General features: G+C 33.7%; 4 protein-coding genes across 6 annotated transcripts; 3 read left to right on the top strand and 1 right to left on the bottom strand.

The window, feature by feature from the left end:
* The first annotated feature begins 798 nt into the window (after nt 1-798).
* On the top strand, nt 799-2,596 carry LOC144998315 (phosphopantothenoylcysteine decarboxylase HAL3a-like). Of its 3 annotated transcripts, XM_078958114.1 has the most exons (4): nt 799-1,015; nt 1,230-1,423; nt 1,743-2,078; nt 2,164-2,596. In XM_078958114.1, exons 3-4 carry the CDS (start codon nt 1,746-1,748, stop codon nt 2,449-2,451), a joined length of 621 nt encoding a protein of 206 aa, XP_078814240.1. In that variant the 5' UTR covers nt 799-1,015; nt 1,230-1,423; nt 1,743-1,745; the 3' UTR covers nt 2,452-2,596. The 3 variants fall into 3 exon arrangements, with proteins under 3 accessions (XP_078814240.1, XP_078814239.1, XP_078814241.1); XM_078958113.1 differs by lacking the exon at nt 1,230-1,423; XM_078958115.1 differs by lacking the exons at nt 799-1,015; nt 1,230-1,423 and adding an exon at nt 1,578-1,609.
* A 4,448-nt stretch (nt 2,597-7,044) lies between these two features.
* LOC144997513 (GDSL-like Lipase/Acylhydrolase superfamily protein) lies at nt 7,045-9,649 on the top strand. Its single transcript, XM_078957415.1, has 2 exons — nt 7,045-7,720; nt 9,091-9,649. Exons 1-2 carry the CDS (start codon nt 7,094-7,096, stop codon nt 9,595-9,597), a joined length of 1,134 nt encoding a protein of 377 aa, XP_078813541.1. The 5' UTR covers nt 7,045-7,093; the 3' UTR covers nt 9,598-9,649.
* A 730-nt stretch (nt 9,650-10,379) lies between these two features.
* Nucleotides 10,380-12,136, bottom strand: LOC145047364 (Radical SAM superfamily protein). Its single transcript, XM_078995618.1, has 2 exons — nt 11,208-12,136; nt 10,380-11,135 (listed from the first exon to the last, which is right to left on the bottom strand). Exons 1-2 carry the CDS (start codon nt 12,104-12,106, stop codon nt 10,505-10,507), a joined length of 1,530 nt encoding a protein of 509 aa, XP_078851744.1. The 5' UTR covers nt 12,107-12,136; the 3' UTR covers nt 10,380-10,504.
* Nucleotides 12,137-12,230: 94 nt separating this feature from the next.
* EMB2423 (telomere length regulation TEL2 family protein) lies at nt 12,231-16,639 on the top strand. Its single transcript, XM_078995617.1, has 11 exons — nt 12,231-12,454; nt 12,690-12,821; nt 13,002-13,170; nt 13,253-13,432; nt 13,512-13,672; nt 13,767-14,258; nt 14,347-14,445; nt 14,531-15,018; nt 15,091-15,857; nt 15,924-16,122; nt 16,247-16,639. The coding sequence occupies exons 1-11, from the start codon at nt 12,271-12,273 to the stop codon at nt 16,388-16,390; spliced, it is 3,015 nt and encodes a 1,004-aa protein (XP_078851743.1). The 5' UTR covers nt 12,231-12,270; the 3' UTR covers nt 16,391-16,639.
* Nucleotides 16,640-20,238: the final 3,599 nt, after the last annotated feature.

The following is a 20,238-nucleotide window of genomic DNA, read 5'->3' as shown; positions in this document are numbered from 1 at the left end:
AAAAAAAATATATTAATATAATTTAGTTGAACATTTCTTTTAACTTTTGGATTTTTGAATTGTTCAATTATGCAATCACTTCTTATTAGTCAACATACAACTTTAAAACACAACTTTAGGAGTTTTGGATATGGATTCGATTTTACCTAACGAATGTAATTATTAAAATTCAGACATCATATTTTTCAATTAAATACGGTGTATGTTCAAATGATATTTTCTTATAATTTTAAAGAAATGCATATATTACATTTTTAAATAAGAGGGAAAAAACACATCAAATACCTCCATGGCACAAAAAGATTCATTCGGTAGCGATGAGATTTATGTGGGTATATCCTTACAAAGTAATCTAATTTTGAGTTCTTCATGGATGTTTAGTTGTATGTGAAGGGTCTCAAAGAAGAAGATGTGTGATGCCTTTTTAGTTGTGTGTTTATGAATCCAGATTGTGGTGCCTTTTGGGTTGTGTGTTTATGAATCTAGATTGAGATATATATGGTTCACTTTTATCTTTACAAATGAATCTAATTTTGAGTTCTTCATTTGATAGTCATTTTAATTTTAGGAGAGCTAAATCCACAAACAAAGAAACATGCTTAAAAGGATCTTGAATCCAATTTTTCAAAGGGTCAGATCGAACCCCAAAAAAATCAAACCACAAAGATCATTTTTACGGTTTTGTCTAAAAATTACAATGATTAAAATTTAAAACTGTAACTTACTGTAAATTAAAAAATAATAGAGGATAAAAATATAATTTATACGTTTCTTAGCGATTTAAAGTTATAGTGGGTCTTGTGACATCTCGTATAGTTGGATGACTTCCTAAAGTTCTCTTACAAAATTAGGGCATGAAAGCTTATTGCAAAATTTAGAAAGTTGAAACGAGTTTGAAATTTTCATTTGCTCCATATCTACCGCTTAAGTTGGGCAAATTCACTGAAGGCTGATTAATCGGCGACGGCGGCCGACAACCGACGGCGAAGCAAAGGGGATATTTTTTTGATTTGAGGTACAACTTCTCTCTTCTTCAGTTTAACACTCTGTATCATGATCCACAACAAAATTGCGTTTGTTGTTTATGTTAGTTAGAGAAATAGCAATTGTCAAATTCTACCAGTGAATTCTCAATTGTTGGTGCTATTTACAAAATCTCTTCCTGCATTTTAGTTTTTGTAAGCTTTCCATCCTATATAGCCTTTTCGTTGTTGTCGGTTTCTTTCCAGCCTCTCTCGCCTTATACATATACACCACCATCACCGCCCTGTACGGCGTCCTTCTTCTACATCACCATGTCGCGCTACCTTCTCTGTTAGCTATCGTTGTTGGTGGAAACCGGAATTCTTCACAAACACTAACAACTTCTTCGCTGGAAACCGCACTTCGTCAGACCACCCAATAAATTATCTGACTAACTCAGGTCTGTCTCTCTGCTTTCTCAAGCCTTTGTCTTTGCGATTTTAGATTCAGAGATAGGTTTTCTACGTTTTGGGTTTGCGATTTTGTGGGTTATTCTTGATTTAGGGTTTGTTTGGTGATTTATACATTAACTGGAAGTATCGATACCGTTTTAGGTTCTGCCTTCTCGGATTTAGGGTTTCTTTTGGTAAGTGCAATTTTAGTGCCTACAGTCTTTCCCCGAAATACAAACACAGGAACACTTGATTTGTGGTGGATCACCTGATCTTTAACATGGAACATAGATGTAATTTTAATGGTATCCTGTTGTTGAATTTCAGTCTATGGCATCTGGTGAAGGTTTAGATGTAATGCAAGTGAATAATGGTTCTAGAAGACCCCGGATTCTTCTAGCAGCAAGTGGAAGTGTAGCTGCCATAAAGTTTGGAAACCTGTGCAGCTGTTTCTCTGATTGGGCGGATGTAAAAGCTGTTGCCACACAAGCAGCTTTACATTTCATTGACAGAGCATCTCTTCCAAAGGATGTCATCCTCTACACTGATGAACACGAATGGTCATCCTGGTCAAAGATTGGAGATACTGTGCTTCACATTGAGCTTCGTCGATGGGCTGATATTATGGTCATTGCTCCCCTGTCAGCCAATACGCTTGGCAAGGTAAAATGACCTTTTTGCCCCTTTGTCTATACGCTTAATAATGTTGAATGAAAATAGGTAACAGTTTAAGAGTTGTTGTATGTAGATTGCTGGTGGACTGTGTGACAACTTGCTGACAAGTATCGTTCGAGCATGGGATTATGAGAAGCCGATATTTGTGGCTCCAGCAATGAACACTTTTATGTGGACAAATCCTTTTACAGAAAGGCATCTTATGACAGTGGATGAACTTGGAATTACGCTTATACCCCCCATCTCTAAACGGCTTGCTTGTGGGGACTATGGCACTGGTGCAATGGCCGAACCTTCTCTCATCTTCTCGACTGTACGGCTCTTCCTCGAGTCGCAACCAAATTCTTCCACAAATCATTAAATCTTAATTTCTTTTGTATTATGAAACCGGTAAGATCATGGATAGTTATGTAAGACTGGGCATAACAGGTTGTAGTTGTACTGTGTTTGGTATGCGTTGGTTAACATGATAAAAACTTATATGAGGTTTTAAACACTTGTGTATATATCTTTTTGCATCTCAAATATTTGATTTGTTTGCCCATCCCAAATAAAATATTCTATTAAGTAATTTAATACATTAGTTTTAAAGGAAAAAAAATTTGGTTACAAAGGTAGTTGAGACTAAAGAGTTAAAGAGGAATGGAAGAGCATGTGGACAGTGGAGTCGAATTAACTCACTATGCATTCATGCCCAGACAGACACATTGCAATCTGTGCACAAATTTCCATACAATTACAGTTCTGACCACCTCAAAATTTTAAATGGAAACTCCCAAGTTACACCTTACGTGGAGCTACGCTACATTCAATCGAAGTTTTAAAGTTTTATTATTTCAGTATGCATTTATTATTAATATATTGTGGACTGAATTTCATGATCACAAATGAAAGTTTTGATTTGTGTTACACCCTAAAGCCCATCTTGAAAATTTCATAAATATATAACATCCAAAAGTGCTACTATTCACGGATTAACTAACATTTGCATATAAAAATTCTGCCTACCAACATATATTGCTCAAATTATGGTGTGGTGTAACTCAAAAAAGCTATTGAGATCGTGATATCAATATGCATAATCTTTCCAAAATATCTACCTCATACTCAATACTTGTTTCTTGGTCCCGCTAAATGGTAATATATTGGACCCTTGACTTAATTGCTCTGGCCTACTAGATAATGATACATATTTGAAATCTTTTAATCAAAGATAATTATAAACAATCAAAGGCCTTTGCCCTACCAGTATTAAGAGTTGATGGATGTGTGTCATTAGCCAAAGGTTGATGGTATAAATCATATTGTAGACAAAATGTGTAGATTTAAGAGTAAAGTAGTATGTATAAATGGTTCTTAAAAAAGATAATGATTAACAATTATATTTTCCCTTTTAAAATCACTTTAGCACTTACACGCTTCTAATTTTATTTTCATCTCATTTCATAAGGTACATGAGTGAATTAATAAGTTGTATAAAAATTATAGGTGTCAATTTGATATATATATATATATATATATATATATATATATATATATATATATATATATATATATATATATATATATATATATATATATATATATATCAAGTAAAACCGAAAAGAATGCAAACTTAAGGATTTTCTTGCGAGTTTCACTTTAAGGTAACCTAGAAAACATGTGATAAATAAAATGGTAAACTAGAAAGTTGAATGTAACTTATGTGATAAAACCAACCAAAAGAATCAAAAGAGAGAAACCATTAAAATTTTACAAGGTCTAGTTGTTTGTGATTCTCATGAGAAGGTTGGTGGATATGTTATTGATTATTGAGTTGTTACATTTATCGGCTTTCAAAATTTGACTAGCTTGCCGTGCTATGAAGGGAATATATTCACATTGACGACCATTAGGCATTAGAGACCTTTTCCTATATGGATAGATTTCTCCACAAATTTTTGGGGTCTTTCAATGATGTTTTAATGCGTTATGGACGGATTCAATCCGAGTTTAGATTTTTTTAGAACAACAAAGTTAATGTACTCTTAAAGTACTCCTTAGTTCCACCTATGTTTACGAAGAGATTTAAACCTTCAACTTCATGAAAAACAACACCTGATACCGTTAGATTAGAAGTCAGTTTGATAATATGATTTTTGATAGGTTATGGTTTGAATGGTTGAACAAGATTGGGACAGAATGGTAAATTAATTACTACCATATTGCCATATTAAATTGATCTAATAAAGTAAAGCGTACACGTCATTAATGGGAAATAAATAACCGACTAAGGTGGTGGCTTGAGCCTTGAGTTGAGGATGGGAGGACCATAACATAACATGATAACATTTAAAGCTTTTTAGTTTGTAACAAATTTCTTCAACCAACCCCTCCATCGTCGTTATAATTTATTAGTCTGTCTCAACCCCTTTGCCCCTTTCCATAATGAATCAAGGCCGCTTAAATGTAGGATTGTGCAAGTGGACCGTATCATTCTAAATTAGAATTAGGTACTGTTGGTTTTTTGTCTGTAGATCTGCGTAGCCTCTTTTGTCTGTGCCACGCAGACCACGCGCATACATTAGTCTTCGCAAATTGTTTGTTTTTTTGAAGACTGCAGACTTAAAAATGTCTGTGCGTCATCTTCTTAGCGCAGATGTGGACCGGAGTCTTATAACATCTTCTAGCCTAAAAAACATATATATCTTTATTTTTTTAGTTTTTTTTTTTAATTTATATTTTTTCCAACTTTATTAATGATAAACAATTTGAAATTTTTTTTACAAAACTTAAAAAAAAAAACGTTCGATGATACAAATATGATATTTTTGACAAATTTCTAAATAAAGATTTAATACAATAATAGTCATTGAAGTTTTTTGTATAAATATGAAAAAAAAAATCATAATATAATCTTATATTTTTTTGCCAAATTTTATAAAATATTATTTAATACAGTATCGTCAATTTCTCTAGAAAATATTTATGGTACGTTTTTAATAGATTTAATTGAAAAAATCGAAGTTTATTTCCGTCCATTTATGTATCAAATTCTTTTATCACTAATTATAATGTATACTTATAACTTTACAACCAAAGTTGTTGATTTTTATTAAATATATACGCTAATTCATACCATTTTTATTTTTATTTTTTATATAATAGTACATAAAAATTGATCTAGATTCGTTAATTATTTATAACAAAGTCATAAAAATATTAAAAATCATTTAAAAAAAATCAGTTTATTTATATTTCAATTTATTTTAGTAACTCGCAGATGTTAAAAACAAACAGTTTTCTTTTTTCAGACTACAAATGTTTTGCTCCGATACTAGTTCGGTTTTTTATTGGATTGGTCATATATGGGTTTTAGTATGAATGTTGGGTTAGGTCGGCTAATGTTTTTGGGTTTGAACAAAAACAATTTTATCGGTCAAGTTGTGTTTAATATGATTTAAATCCAATCAGTTTTTTTGGCCTAGTGTTTTCTGTTCAAGTCTAAGAATAACTTATACTATTTTTTAATATTTAGCCTCTGTGTTTATAAAAATAAAAAACAACTCGAAGATTAATTAAGATAACATGCAATATGACACGTACAAAATAAAATAAAAAACCAAAATGAAAACGTATTTGCTATGTTAAAGGTGATGTCACAATAGGAGTTCAAAATTCACGTTGCTACTACTAGTAATCAAAGAGCTGTGTTTTTATGGTTTATGAAAAATGAAAAAGAAAAAAGAAGAAAGAAAGAAAGATGGAATTGCAGAATCATCTCAGATCCAAACATTGGAACTATGTTGGAACAAGTATCATCAACGTTTTTTATATAAGTTTTGGCTAAATAGACACTTCATTTTATTATTTAGACAACCCTAATTAATTTCTAAAATATTTTTATTGGTTGAAATTCGTTTTGCAAATTGAAAATCTTGTTATAATTGTTTTTTTTAACACTATGGATTTTTTATTTTATTTTATTTTAATTTTTTGATCTTGTGGGGCAGGTGCCGCATTGCTTTGTGTGGATTATCCCCTAATGATCAATAGTTCAATATGATGATGGTTGAACATTAAATATTGCTAAAAGTGAAGACAAACTAATCAAATTAATAAATTTTACAACTTGAATATTAGATTTTACATGTGAATGAAATTTAATATAAAATAAACCATACAAATAAAACTACCACAAAATTCGTTTTTTGGACGACAACTAAAACAAATGATATAAAAAAAAGGATCAAATTTGTAAATTACTCAATTGATTGAGTTTATATATATTCGCGTAAAAGGTTATGGACATGTTCCCTTTTAACCATTTTCATCCCATTATGTAGATTTGTAACTATATATATGTTTTTGTTAGTCACATCTTTTATTGTGACCGTTGACCCTATAACATTCTCGTATGATCTACTGGAAAATAGAGCTATACTTTGTAAAGAAATAAAATCATTAAAATAACAATAGAAAATTCTAAATAATTTTAAACATTCTAAAAAAGGAAATGTTCAATACCAGAAACTCATCTAAAAGTATAATAACAAAAATACAGTTAGTGCCAAATGTCCAATGATAAACTCCAAATAAAAAATGTCGTGCTCCAAAGGTCTTTCTCTAAATCTCAAACACCTTATTTTTCATCATCAGATGAGAGACATGGCAAAATAATACATTCAGACTATAATTGTCTAATTACATACACATGAGTTAAACTCTAATAATATAATTTTACATAAAGGATTATATCATATATATATACTTAAATAAGAAAAGTCAATTCTTTCCGAGAAATTAAATCTGGCTATATATATGAACTAATCTTGATAGACTAGATATATACAGAAAACATAACTTCAAAAGAAAAAATAAATATTAGTTATTGACCGGTTGACTTTGGAGTCAACTTTGACCAAGGTTTAGAACAGAGGGTAAAATAGTCTTTTAAATATCACTTTCAGTTGTATAAACAAGGCGTACCTTATCAAAACCTGAAAACCCCATTTCACGTAGACATGTGGACGTTGGTAACCATGTCAGCTTCCCCCATCGCCATCTTCCTTCTCCTCCTCCTTACTCACTCTTCCGCAACACCTCCACGACCATTCAAGAAGATCTACGCCTTCGGAGACTCTTACACCGACACCGGAAACACCGCCTCCCCCACCGGCCCAAGTGCCTTCACTTACGTCTCCAACCTCCCTTACGGCCGCACATTTTTCCACCACCCAACTAACCGTTACTCCGACGGGCGTCTGGTAATCGATTTCGTGGCGGAATCACTCTCATTACCCTACCTACCACCCTACCTCAACCGCAAGGCCAACACCACCGCCGGTATTAACTACGCCGTCGCAGGATCCACCGCTATCAGACATGCGTTTTTTGTCAAAAATAACCTCACCTTCGATGTAACACCTCAGTCTCTACAAACTCAGCTTTCTTGGTTTAACAAGACATTGCAGGGGCAAAAATGTAAAGGTGCTATGTCGACGCCGGCGGAATGTGCAGCGGTGTTCCGGGATGCGTTAGTGTGGGTGGGTGAAATCGGAGCCAATGACTACGCTTACACCGTTGGATCAACGGTGAGCGGTGAAACCATTCAACGACGTGCCATTCGCAGTGTAACAGGATTTATAGAGGTAATTAATTAATTATATTAATTTCGTTATTATGCATTCAAGAGAAATATATTACTTTTTAGTAATTAGTAATTAGTAATTTAAATCTTTGATAATTTGGTACTTTTTTTATGATTCATATGCCAAATTATCTTTCGAGTCATACGTTTCAAAATATTTAATTCTGTTATTGTTTTACGACGATTTAAATATTGATATTTTGAATTACTTTTGAGATGAATTACATCACCAGCCAAATTATAGTTTGATTTTAAATGTTTATCAAAATCATGCTTAATGCCTATAATGTTAAATTCTTTGCTTTGTTTTCCTATAATTTTCTTATAAATTTTGATCTGCAGCCATGTTTTTTGTAAATTCTGTGTTGAAATTATTCATAATGGTTGATCTTAATCAAACACATTATTTTGACACATGATGTTTCTAATAACTTTGTTTAAGGAAAATCAATTATCAAAAACCTCTTTTGCTTAAGCTTTTTTTTAGTTAATTAATTTATCCTTAAATCAGTGTTTAAGTGCACATCATATATCTTTTAATATGAGAGATATTAAAATGAGATATTAGTTGGCATTAATATTTATATATAGAGTTAAATATATTACAAAATACATGGACCACACACTTATTTAGTAGGGAAATAATAAATATTTGAAAATTATATATAATCAGAAAAGTAAAATAAAATAATAATGTATTATTAATTGAAAGGAATAATCCTAAAATGTTATTTTATTATTAAAAATGTTCAATTAAAAAAGAAACTAGTAACATCGTTAAGATTTGACATTTAACTATAATCACATGTTTCTTCTAGTGTAGTTCACTTTATCACATGTTTCCTATCCTCTCATCTTGGTATCCGATTACTTGTAATTTGTATAATTAATAATAGAGAATACATTCATTTAAGATTAAATATCCTCCTATAATTTCTTTCTTATTATCCTTTTACCCATATCAAATGATGATATGTATGGTATCACATTTAATTTTTCTTAATAATATTTTAATTTAAATGTCAACAATTTAACATAGATAAAAGGATAAGTATGAAGAAATTGTTCCATCTTTAATTAATTTAATTATATGATATAAGTATTATAAAATAGTAATATGAATTCTATGTTAATGTAAATTTGAGATCATATATTCACATAACATGGAATTCATATTTACTATCATTGTCACATGTGGATCAATGTGTAACATGATGTCACATTAATTTAGAATATATAAAGTTAATTTCACATTCAAAAGATCATCGACTTTGCATACTTTACGAAATGTAATTCAAATTATAACATTGTTATTATGTTCTAGTTCACCAATTGTTTTACAATCTACTCATTTATTTTTTGTTTTGCTAGGCATTGCTCAAAAAAGGTGCAAAATATATGGTAGTCCAAGGCCTCCCCACCACCGGTTGCTTGACCCTCGCCATGTACCTTTCACCAGAGTCAGACCGCGATGACATTGGTTGTGTCGCCACCGTCAATAACCAAAGCTACATCCACAACACCATCCTCCAAGCCAACATCCAAAACCTACGCAACAAATACCCAAAAACTATCATTGTTTATGCTGATTACTGGAAAGCTTATCGCTCCATTGTCAAGAATGCACCAAAGCTTGGATTCCACGATGTTTACAAGGCGTGTTGTGGGTCTAGTGGTGGTCCCTACAACTTTGACTTTTTAGGTACTTGTGGGTCTGATTCTGCAAGTTCATGTCAGAACCCATCTCAATATATCAACTGGGACGGAGTTCACCTTACTGAGGCTATGTATAAAGTAGTTTCCGAGTTGTTTCTTAATGGTGCTTTCACTTATCCGCCATTCAAGTCCTTGTTAAGAAGCAAGCGAAACTCAGCTTAGATGATGATACATCTTTTTGTAGTTGTCTATGCGATTTTATTATTTTCCTTTATCAGTCATTCTTAAATTGGTCTTCAATGATCAATGGTCACATTTTTAATTTCAGCTAATAATAAGGAACCATAAAAGTCGAAAGGGACCATTAAAGTAACAACTCACATGATCCACAACATTAGAACGCTTTAATCGCCTACACAACTCTCCCGAATTTATGTATCTTTAACAAGTACTAATTATCATACCCAACTATGTCTAAATTGATAAATTATTTGTGATAAATGTGATAAAATGATGATTTTATGTATTTTACGGATAACAATAACTACAATATTCATTAGGGTTCATCCTAATGTATTACAAGAACAGAAACTAACACACATCCATCTAAAACTGAATTACCTGAATAACCGGTCATATCAACCGACTCGTGTCCCGTTGACTCAAATAACCAATTTAATTATACAGTTATTTATTAACTTAAATCATTACTTTAATTAAAATTTCATAATTAAGATGGTATATACCCTTAAATTCCTGGCTTAAAATGCTTCGGGCTAGCCGGACTCAAATAACCCACACCTTAACCCAAATCCACACCAACACTTGATCCAAACTTGATTAACCCAAACCTTGTTGACCCTATCGGCTACTGGATTGGGCAGGTCTTTGCCTTGACACGATTTATAAACACCACTACAAGCCAAAGGAACTAACAATATAATGTGTTTTCTTCATGCATCAAATTGCCAAATATGTTTTCATGATAAATAAAAATTTAAACATTTTGTACAAACAAATGCAATTATAGTACACTTTTAGAATGATCACATTACTTTTAAAGATCTCCAATAAGTTCATCAAGCATGAACAATTTCTTGAAAAAAAAAACGTCTTCTACAACATTTGTTCATGGATCAATAACCCCAAATGCAAGCGATATCAATTCATTGGACAAAAGAAAACCATCTGGATCACTTAAACGAATAAACCCGATCTCATTTTCCAACTTTTCATCATCTATAACCAAAGAACTAAACTCATCTTCTTTAATCTCTCTTCTTTCATCATCCAAAAACAACACATGCCCACTCCTCATATAAGGCTCATACACCTTACACAGCTCCACAACAACCTCACTCCCAAAATCATCTCCAAAACTCTTCAAATTCAACCCTTTTGAAGTTCTTAATGAAAGCATCACAATGTCCATAGCCATTTCCCATTCATCAACATCATCACCTTCTTGTGACAAATCAACTGATCCACCCTCCAAATTCTTGACATAATCTGTGTAATCTTTTAACTTCTTTGGTCTTGAGTATCTTGTTCCATTGATATAACTAGCAGCACCTAAGCCAAACGCGTAAAAAGGTTTGTTTATCCAGTATGTGTAATTGTGTTTGCACTCAAATCCATTTTTGCTATAGCTACTGACTTCATAATGTCCATAATTAGCCTCTGAAAGCTTTTTTGAGGCCATTCTGTAGAATTTTGCAGATTGGGTGTCATTAGGAAGTGGAAACTCACCTGGTATATACCTGTTGATCATGTGTAGACGTTAATTTGTGTAAATAATAGAATAGGAGAAAAAGATTAAATGACAAACTTACAATGAACCAAATTTGGTGTCTTTCTCAACTTGAAGGTCATAAACTGAAACATGATTTGGGTTTGCTTCAACAGTGAGCTTCAAACTCTCTTCCCACATTTCTTGAGTTTGATGTGGGAGAGAAGAAATGAGATCCAAGCTCCAATTACCAACCCCACATGAATTGATAATCTCAATTGCCTCATGAACCTCGTCAATACCATGAGCTCTTCCACAAGCTTTCAACAACTCTTCTTGAAATGCTTGAACTCCTAACGACACCCTATTCACACCCAATCCCATCAACTCTTTCAGTTTCTTAGCATCAAATGTTCCGGGGTCCATTTCCATTGATATCTCGGCATCCAAACGCAACCCAAATTTCGATCTCAACGTGTCAAGGACCTTAGCAACGAGTCTTGGTGGCACCAACGAAGGCGTGCCACCACCGAAGAAGACGGTTTCAAGAGGTGGGTGTTTGTTAAAATTTGTTTGTGTTGCTTCCATTTCACGAATAAGAAGATGGATATAATTTGAGATTCTTGGATCATCATCTGCGGTTTCTGTTGAAGAAGAACCCAGAGCTAATATTGGGAAGTCACAATAATGACAGCGTTTGCGGCAGAAAGGGAGATGGACGTAAGCTGAAGCTGGAGGGAGTATGTAAGAGGGGGTCTCGAGAGTTGGAATGTTGGTTGAGGCATTTTGTCGAACAGTTGGCGGGCTTCGTGGTAATGCACTGCAAAAAGACGCTAATTTGATGGGGAATAACTTTTGCGGGTAGAGGGTTGATAACATGGGGGCAATCGTCGACTTCAACATGGTTTGCTTTAGGCCTTTAGCATTCGCTTCAACAGAGATAGAGGACAACTTATTTCCTCTTGCAACAAAATACGTCGTCAATTTTTGGCAGTTTGCCATTTAGTAATGTGAAGTTGTGAAATGTATATATTTAAGACATTTAGGAGCTCGCATGACAATGACTAAAAGTAAAGGGACTGGCCATGTAAATACATGAAATTTAATTCCGAAATCGATAATATAGAAACACCGGGAAGCAGAAGAGCTGCGAGAACGGAGCAGCCATGAAAGGCGGCGAAGAAACAGAGAAGAAGAACGGAAGTGAACAAAACACTAATAACAAAGTACTCGAGAAGGTCGGAGAAGTCATCGCTACGATCAATGAAGCCAAAAACGTTGACCAAGTCATTTGCGCACTCCACTCTCTCGCTGTCCGCCTTTTCTCTCTCGAGTCCCGCTCATTCGCCGGTCATTTATCTTTCTCCAATTTCAGCTTTATCATACAATTACACTGTCAAAATTTTGTTCTAAAATAACCATCAAATTACCTCGTTGTTCAATCATTCAAGTTATTGGAAATATAAAAATTCTGTGCGTTTGTTGGAATTAGGTTTAATGATTATAATTCTGGTAGGTGCTAATTAGGGTTTACTATAAATGATCAACGGTTACTAACTACTTCACTGTTTTAATGAATTTGTAGGTAGCATTGACAAAGAGTATAGAGATGTGATTATCGGAGCAGAACTTCCTTCAGTACCTGAAAGAGATAACTGGTGGCAGGTGTTTTATCAAAGCACTGCGTTTCCAACAATGGCTAGAGTGTTGTTACTTGGTAATCATTAAATTCCATTGCTCCTTTCACTTCCATGCCATTGATCTATGAGAAAAGTTTTCATCTGTCTTCTACATTCTGTAGATCTTGCACCCGCTCTCACTATCTAAAAACTGAATTACATATCTGTATAAGGCTTTCATTCTTCAGGTTTCTAATATTATATATTTTGATATGCAGACGTTGCTTTGAATTGGCTAACCTGTTTCCCCATTTCTGCAAAGAAACATTTGTATGATGTATTCTTTTTAAGTGGCTGTGTCTCAGAGGTTGTGCAAACTTTAGTTCCATATCTACAACATCACTCAAATGGGATACTTGAAACCACTGTCTGCTCAAATACTGAAAGGTATCCCCAATGCTTGTGTTCATTTCGTTAATTGCTATAAAATTAACTGGATATAAACATATAATCCCCATATTAATGATAGATTACTTGCACTATGCTTGCTTGAAAATGATGGGGTACTCCAGTTGGCTAGAGATTTTTCTCACCAATCTAAAGATATAAATCTTGAACAACACAAGGCTGCAATTTCTAGAGTGGCACAGCTTGTTACATCTGTCCCTGATAAAGCACGATTGGGAGCTTCCACCTTACTTTCATCACAGTATCCTTCATATTTGTGATCATCTTTCTTTTCATCCCAAACATGTTGGATTTTGTTTTCTCTTGACAAAATGTGTCAGCTTATATGTCAAAAGGATTACAATTCAACTAATTCAGGGAGCAGAAGAATGGAACAAGAAGTATTATGATGAATTAGTTAACTATAATGGAAGTGATTTCAATGGTTCTATGCTATTTATTGGGGATGCTTTTGCTCGTATTTGTAGGCGTGGGTCTGCAGGTATGCTTATGAGTTATGACATCACAAAGACAACAACTTTGATTCATTTGCATTGATATTTTGAAACAAAATAATAATAAAACATCTCATGCAGATGTGCTAATAAGTGAAGTGATCCCACGAATTGTTACTCAAGTTCAAAGCCTTTTACAGGAAAAGACTGATTTGTCCATTGTGGAAGTTTTTAAATCAAAACCTGGTCTACAGTTTTGGTCAAAGATAATGGAGGCAATTAAAGATTCATATGCTGTAGAAAGAATATCTGAACAGCTTTTGCAAAAGCTAGCAACTCACGACATAAATGATGTTGAAGGTTACTGGATTCTTTGGTTATTGTTTCACCAGATTTTTGAACTCCAAACATCCATCAAGTCGATGTTTACAGAGAGATTTTTACTCTGGAAAGTGTTCCCTGTTTGTTGTCTGAGATGGATCCTTCAGTTTTCTGTTCTTCAATCCCCTCCTGATACCACACTCAAGGGCAAAACTGGAAATCATCGCAATCTATTGGATGCCACTCAGCGTGTTCTTGCAGTATGGTCAAAGCGAGAGTTTGTACAGTCAGCACCAGTAGAGCAACAAGCATGTATCTTTTTTTTTTTCCTTTAAAAAAAATTCAATTTTTTATATTTTACACTTACACCCCCCCTGTGATTCCTTAATTTGAGATTCAGATTTAACAGCAGCAGTTGGGCTTTCCTTAGAAAAGCTAACAAAAGAAGATTTAGATGGTACTAAGGATGTAATGCACTTGATTCTTCAAGGGGTTAGCTGTAAATATCTTTCCCTCTACTGTAATTAATAATTATGGTTTTCTTTTAATCCCTTATTTATTTCATCTTTTTTTAATGATGCCAGGTAGGCTGGAAATCCCTTCTCATTTTGTACGCAAGATGGCTAGCAGTGTTGCTTTAGTCTTTTCAAAAGTGATTGACCCTAGCAATCCCCTGTATCTTGATGATACCTGCAAAGAGGAGACTATTGACTGGGAGTTCACATCAACAAATGCTGACGTGGCAACATCTAATGACAAAGAAACAGACAAAGACCAAAGAACAACATCTAATGGTCGTATTACATCGGTATCAGAAAAAACTTATAAAGACACAAAGAACAACAAATTGATGGGATTGGAACTAATTGATCCAGATGAAGTTATTGATCCTGCGACATTGAACAATGAGGATGCTTCTGATGATGATAATGATTCTGAGATTTCTGAAACTTCCAGTGAATCCTCTTTACAACCATATGATTTGTCTGATGATGATTCTGACTTGAAAAAGAATTTCTCACAGTTGATTGATGTTGTTGGGGCTCTAAGAAAGTCTGATGATGCTGATGGTGTAAGTTTTTTTTATCAGTGTCAGTATATCCTTGGGATTTTTTAGTTAAAAATATTTTATAAAAATTTGCAGGTTGAAAGAGCACTTGATGTTGCTGAAAGCCTTATTAGAGCAGCTCCAGATGAACTTTCATTCATAGCAAGTGATCTAGTCAGGGCGCTTGTCCAGGTTCGTTGCTCTGACTCAACTTTGGAAGGGGAAGAAGAATCAGCTGAAGAAAAGAGACAAAAAGCATTGGTTGCCTTAATTGTAAATTGTCCATTAGGAAGTCTTGATCCGATACATAAACTCCTATATTCACCGAATGTAGACACGAGTCAACGGATAATGATTCTTGATGTCATGACAGATGCAGCACTCGAGCTTTCTCATGCAAAAACCAGTAGACAAAAGCACCGGTCAACCCCCCAAATCTTGACCACTTCAGAAAGTCAACCATGGTTCTTGCCAAGTAGCATAGGGTCTCAGGGTGCAAGCCCATGGAGAGAGATCTCAGCATCTCAATCTCCATTGAGTTTGACTTATTCCTACGAGAGAGATCTCCCGGTCAAACCCGGTCAACACAGGAGAGGGAAGTCACGGAGGTGGGCCCACAAAAACGTAGTACAAGATGATGATGTGGAATGGTCGCAGAATAAGTTTCCTCCGTTTGCAGCTGCGTTTATGCTTCCAGCTATGCAGGGGTTTGACAAAAAAAGTCATGGAGTTGACTTTTTAGGTAGGGACTTTATTGTCCTTGGAAAACTTATTCACATGTTGGGTACTTGTATGAAATGTTCAGCTATGCATCCAGAAGCATCCACTTTAGCACTTCCGTTACTTGATATGCTGAGTTCCAGGTATTATTATTTTTAATGGAAGGGTATATTTGTCATTTTGTTAAAACTACTGGTGTTAAATTGCAGGGACATAAGTCGTCATGTTGAAGCATATGTTCGTAAATCTGTACTTTTTGCAGCATCATGTATATTGGTGGCTGTTAATCCTGCTTACGTGGCATCTTCACTGGTTGAAGGAAGTAGTGAAATGTCCAGAGGGCTTGAGTGGGTACGCACGTGGGCCATATCTGTAGCTGAGTCAGACACCGATAAAGAATGCTACATGGTGAGGAGAATAAAATAAAGGAATTTTAATTTTGTTTCAATGTTATATGTATATATTATTGGCATTTCTTATAATATAATATCTGGTATTAATTATATTATATTATATTATATTATATTATCAGATGGCAATGGCATGTCTTCAACTCCATTCAGAAATAGCTCTCCAAACATCCAGAGCATTAGAGTCATCAGATACGAATACCATGTTCCATGCAAGAGGCATAAGTCTTCCATCTTCAAAGGGGACAATCAAAATCTCGTTATGATATTTAAGAAAATAACGCGATATAATAGTTGCTATTTGACCCTAAAATGTATGACTGATTCAGTTTTGTTACCATTATATGCAACCAATTTGATAAAATAATATGCATAAATTGGTGTGGAAAAATGTGATGCTTTGCTTTTGAAATTTGTTTTAGGTGTATGAATTTTGCTACCATTGTAAATATGAAGTTGCTCATGGGTTTGGGAGATGAATGAAGATTATTGGGTACCTCATTAGAAAGAGAAAATTTGCAATTGTTTCATTCATGTTTGTTTATTATTTTAGTTTATCCTTTTGAAATTTTTATAGTGATAGATTATGCAACTCTCAATTTCGACTAGATTTAGCGATTAAAAATCATTAGACCATGAACTCTTAATCTTTGCTAGTTTTGCTCTTGCCACATCCTGCACCCAAATTAAAATCTATCTTTAAATTACTATTTTTTATTAATATGAAGATAATCATTTATTGGGGTAAATACCACCACAATCACATTGTTTCTATCTACAAAGGTAATAACTGTATATTTTTCATACACGAATGTCCATTATTTTATGCTATTATTTTTCTTCTTTTTATGATAATTATGTAACCAAATAAACGTCCTATATTTTACATTTAATCTATTAAAATTTGACAATATTTGAACACCTAAAATTGACATTTAATGGTCATTGTAGATGTCTATTAAGATTTATAAAGTGATGGGTAATGATCATTGTAGATGTGGCATTTACAAGGAATGAATTAGACTTTGAAAATCACAAGTTACAAAAATATGATGAATTAGTGTCTATTTTATAGAAGTTAGATATAAAAAATAAGGATACAACTATTTGAAATTTATAAGCAACTAGTAATTGAGCCCACACTTTGTTGTGGGTTATTACTTGTTTTTCTTGCGTATCATGTATGAAAATTGATTAAACCAGTATAACATATCACATTGTTACCAAAAACACTAAAACTTTAAAAGAAATGAGCATTGGGTGATTTATCAAAAATTGAGAAGAGATTATGGACTATTTTTGTAAGTTGAATGGTTTTTGAATAGTCAATAAGAATGTATGGTCATTACGTAAACCAAAATCCAGGTTAATGGCAATGGTATAAAAGCAAAGACTGAAAACGGCTGCAACCAAAACGCAAGGACTCCAGTTTAGATAAAAAACAACAAAACATACACAAAGTTTACGTCGAAAGGTAAATAAACTCGAATTTATACCGACACGTACAAAACAATATGTAAGTAATTTTTTTTGTTAATTAACGAACAAAAGTTCAAATAAAAAAAACGTATTATATATAACCCAACTCATATATTGAAAAGACACAGAAAAATAAGCATGAAAACATAAAAACATTTAAGTCAAAACGTACACAGACTCTAATTTGAATAGATCAACACGTTGACCACATTGAATTTATACTAACACGTATTACAAAAACAAATAAATAAATTAGTCTCTCTCTCTCTCTCTCTCTCTCTCAAGTTAACGAACGAAATTATTAAAGAAAATCCTATTTAAAACATGAAGATGGTACGAGTAACATTTATAAAGTTCAAAGTTGAGAAATCAAAATAACATTTTAAAAAACAAAGGATTGGAAAATGCATTTTACAAAGTAAACCGGGGGGGGGGGGGGGGGGGGGGATCATATTATATATATATATATATATATATATATAATATATATATATATATATATATATATATATATATATATATATATATTAATTTTTTTTGGAAAATATAAATGATGGGAAAAAAAAATTCGAAAATTTTCAATTATTTTGCATTTTGAAAATGTTTTTTTTTTATCTACAAAATGACTGGCTGGGATTGCGTGTCACAGTTTCACAAAATTAGGCCGTCTCATATTAACCTAACCATATATATATATATATATATATATATATATATATATATATATATATATATATATATATATATATATATATATATATATATCGAGGAGTTTTATACTCTATAAGTATCCTAGTTTCATCATAGTTCTCCTTAACTTGAGTACGGATCCTATGCTTCCAGTAGTACGGACCCACAGTAGCTTCCATATATATATATATATATATATATATATATATATATATATATATATATATATATATATATATATATATATATATATATATATATATATATATATATATATATCCGTGCTTTCCTCAATAATTGATTTGAATCCTCCAAGTCACTCATTATCCGTACATACAATCCTAGACAAAACAAGGCTCCCAACACTAAATCTCTTCCTAGGTTTTCCTAAGGTAACACCACACAACTCCCCACCATCAGCTGCTGAAGGAATTCCTACTAGCATCCTCTAACTAGCTCACGCATACAATTACATATCACAGACACCAGATAATTCTTTGAATGAAAGGTCTCACACTACAACGAGTGGACTCAAACAAGAGTTGCGCAATAGAGTTAAAACCTAACATTTTAAAATTATTTAGTTTCCGTAATATGTAACTTAGCATATTTGCCTACTAATTAGCTGAAGTTAGTGAGAACTCCTAACAAGCATAAAACTGTTGGATTTTCTACGCATCAAATACACTAAAACTAGGTAACGGAAAAATTGAAACTACGATATACCTAAGTATACATGCAACCTATGGATCTATGGTTTCATGCTAATTACATATACCCTAGAAAAAAAAACATAAAAAAAACATACCTTTATATATGTAGCCCTTGATCTCCATGCTTGAGATCTTAATCCTCTATGAAGTTGCTTGGACGAGAGGACCCAAACCAGAATCCCTCTAATAGTGTAACAACCAAAAATACGACCCAATTTTTTTTTTTTTTGAAAATCATAATAAACCATAAATCATCCAAAATCATAAGGGAAAGACATGTATCGTGTGTAAAAAAAATCATCCCCAAATACAGTGACAAAACATATGGTAAAATATTAGAGTCTCAAAAATCCTAGGCTGAGTACTGTGGTGTGTGTATCATGTGATCACCCCGAGTTTTTCCCTTTGCTACCAGAAGTACCTGAAATCAAAACTGAAAACTATAATCACGAAGCTTAGTGAGCTCCCCCAAGCTACCACATACCATACAATAACACATATAACACACACTGGGCCTTGCCACTGCATCGGGCCCCACCCGGTAAGTCCAGCATATATTGGGCCCCGCCTATTGCATCGAGCCCCACTTGGCACCTGAGCCAAGTATGGAAATACTTGGGTCCCGCCCGGCATCAGGCCGAAGTCCAGAATAAACTAAACATAACATAAACATATAACATAATCACATATACTGCATCGGGCTCGCCCGACATCGGACCGGAGTCCGGAACATATAACACATAACATAAACATGCATGAATCACAAAGACATCAAGCATACATAACTACTTCTCGGGACCGCCCCGACATCGGACCATAGTCCGGAACTACTATCATCTAAACGGGCCTGCATTGTGGCCGTAGACCCGTTCCTACTAGAAGGAAACTCACCTCGTATGACTGACGACTGAAACTCTAGGTAAGGAATCTCTGTCTGCTGCTCCGGTGACTCTCCGACTATAAATTTCATAAGGACACTTAGTCAAAAACTGATAACTATTCTTAGGGTAAAATGACCATTTTACCCCTAGCCAAAGTCAACATCATGGTCAAAGTCAATCTTCCAGGTTGACCAAACTCGTCGATTCATCCATGTGACTCGTCGAGTCCTAGAACTCAGAACCCTAGAAATCGCGACTCGACTCGCCGAGTCATCTCTTGGCTCGACAAGTTCTTAAGCTACTTGTCATCGCAGTTTGTCAAACTGACTCGTCGAGTCTTCTTCAGACTTG

This window comes from Lactuca saligna, chromosome 5 (genome assembly GCF_052625555.1).
Source record: "Lactuca saligna cultivar CGN05327 chromosome 5, ASM5262555v1, whole genome shotgun sequence".
Classification (NCBI taxonomy): domain Eukaryota; kingdom Viridiplantae; phylum Streptophyta; class Magnoliopsida; order Asterales; family Asteraceae; genus Lactuca; species Lactuca saligna.
This window is presented reverse-complemented; position numbering and strand designations above follow the sequence as displayed.

What these genes read in the sequence shown, in the direction of transcription:
- LOC144998315 (XM_078958113.1), top strand. Translation starts at nt 1,746, where the DNA reads ATGGCATCTGGTGAAGGTTTAGATGTAATGCAAGTGAATAATGGTTCT. An exon ending in CAGCCAATACGCTTGGCAAG is followed by an intron (nt 2,079 to 2,163) that starts GTAAAATGACCT and finishes TGTTGTATGTAG; the next exon opens with ATTGCTGGTGGACTGTGTGA.
- LOC144997513 (XM_078957415.1), top strand. Translation starts at nt 7,094, where the DNA reads ATGTGGACGTTGGTAACCATGTCAGCTTCCCCCATCGCCATCTTCCTT. An exon ending in GTGTAACAGGATTTATAGAG is followed by an intron (nt 7,721 to 9,090) that starts GTAATTAATTAA and finishes TTGTTTTGCTAG; the next exon opens with GCATTGCTCAAAAAAGGTGC.
- LOC145047364 (XM_078995618.1), bottom strand. Translation starts at nt 12,106, where the DNA reads ATGGCAAACTGCCAAAAATTGACGACGTATTTTGTTGCAAGAGGAAAT. An exon ending in GACACCAAATTTGGTTCATT is followed by an intron (nt 11,136 to 11,207) that starts GTAAGTTTGTCA and finishes CATGATCAACAG; the next exon opens with GTATATACCAGGTGAGTTTC.
- EMB2423 (XM_078995617.1), top strand. Translation starts at nt 12,271, where the DNA reads ATGAAAGGCGGCGAAGAAACAGAGAAGAAGAACGGAAGTGAACAAAAC. An exon ending in GTCTGCTCAAATACTGAAAG is followed by an intron (nt 13,171 to 13,252) that starts GTATCCCCAATG and finishes TATTAATGATAG; the next exon opens with ATTACTTGCACTATGCTTGC. An exon ending in TCCACCTTACTTTCATCACA is followed by an intron (nt 13,433 to 13,511) that starts GTATCCTTCATA and finishes AAAATGTGTCAG; the next exon opens with CTTATATGTCAAAAGGATTA.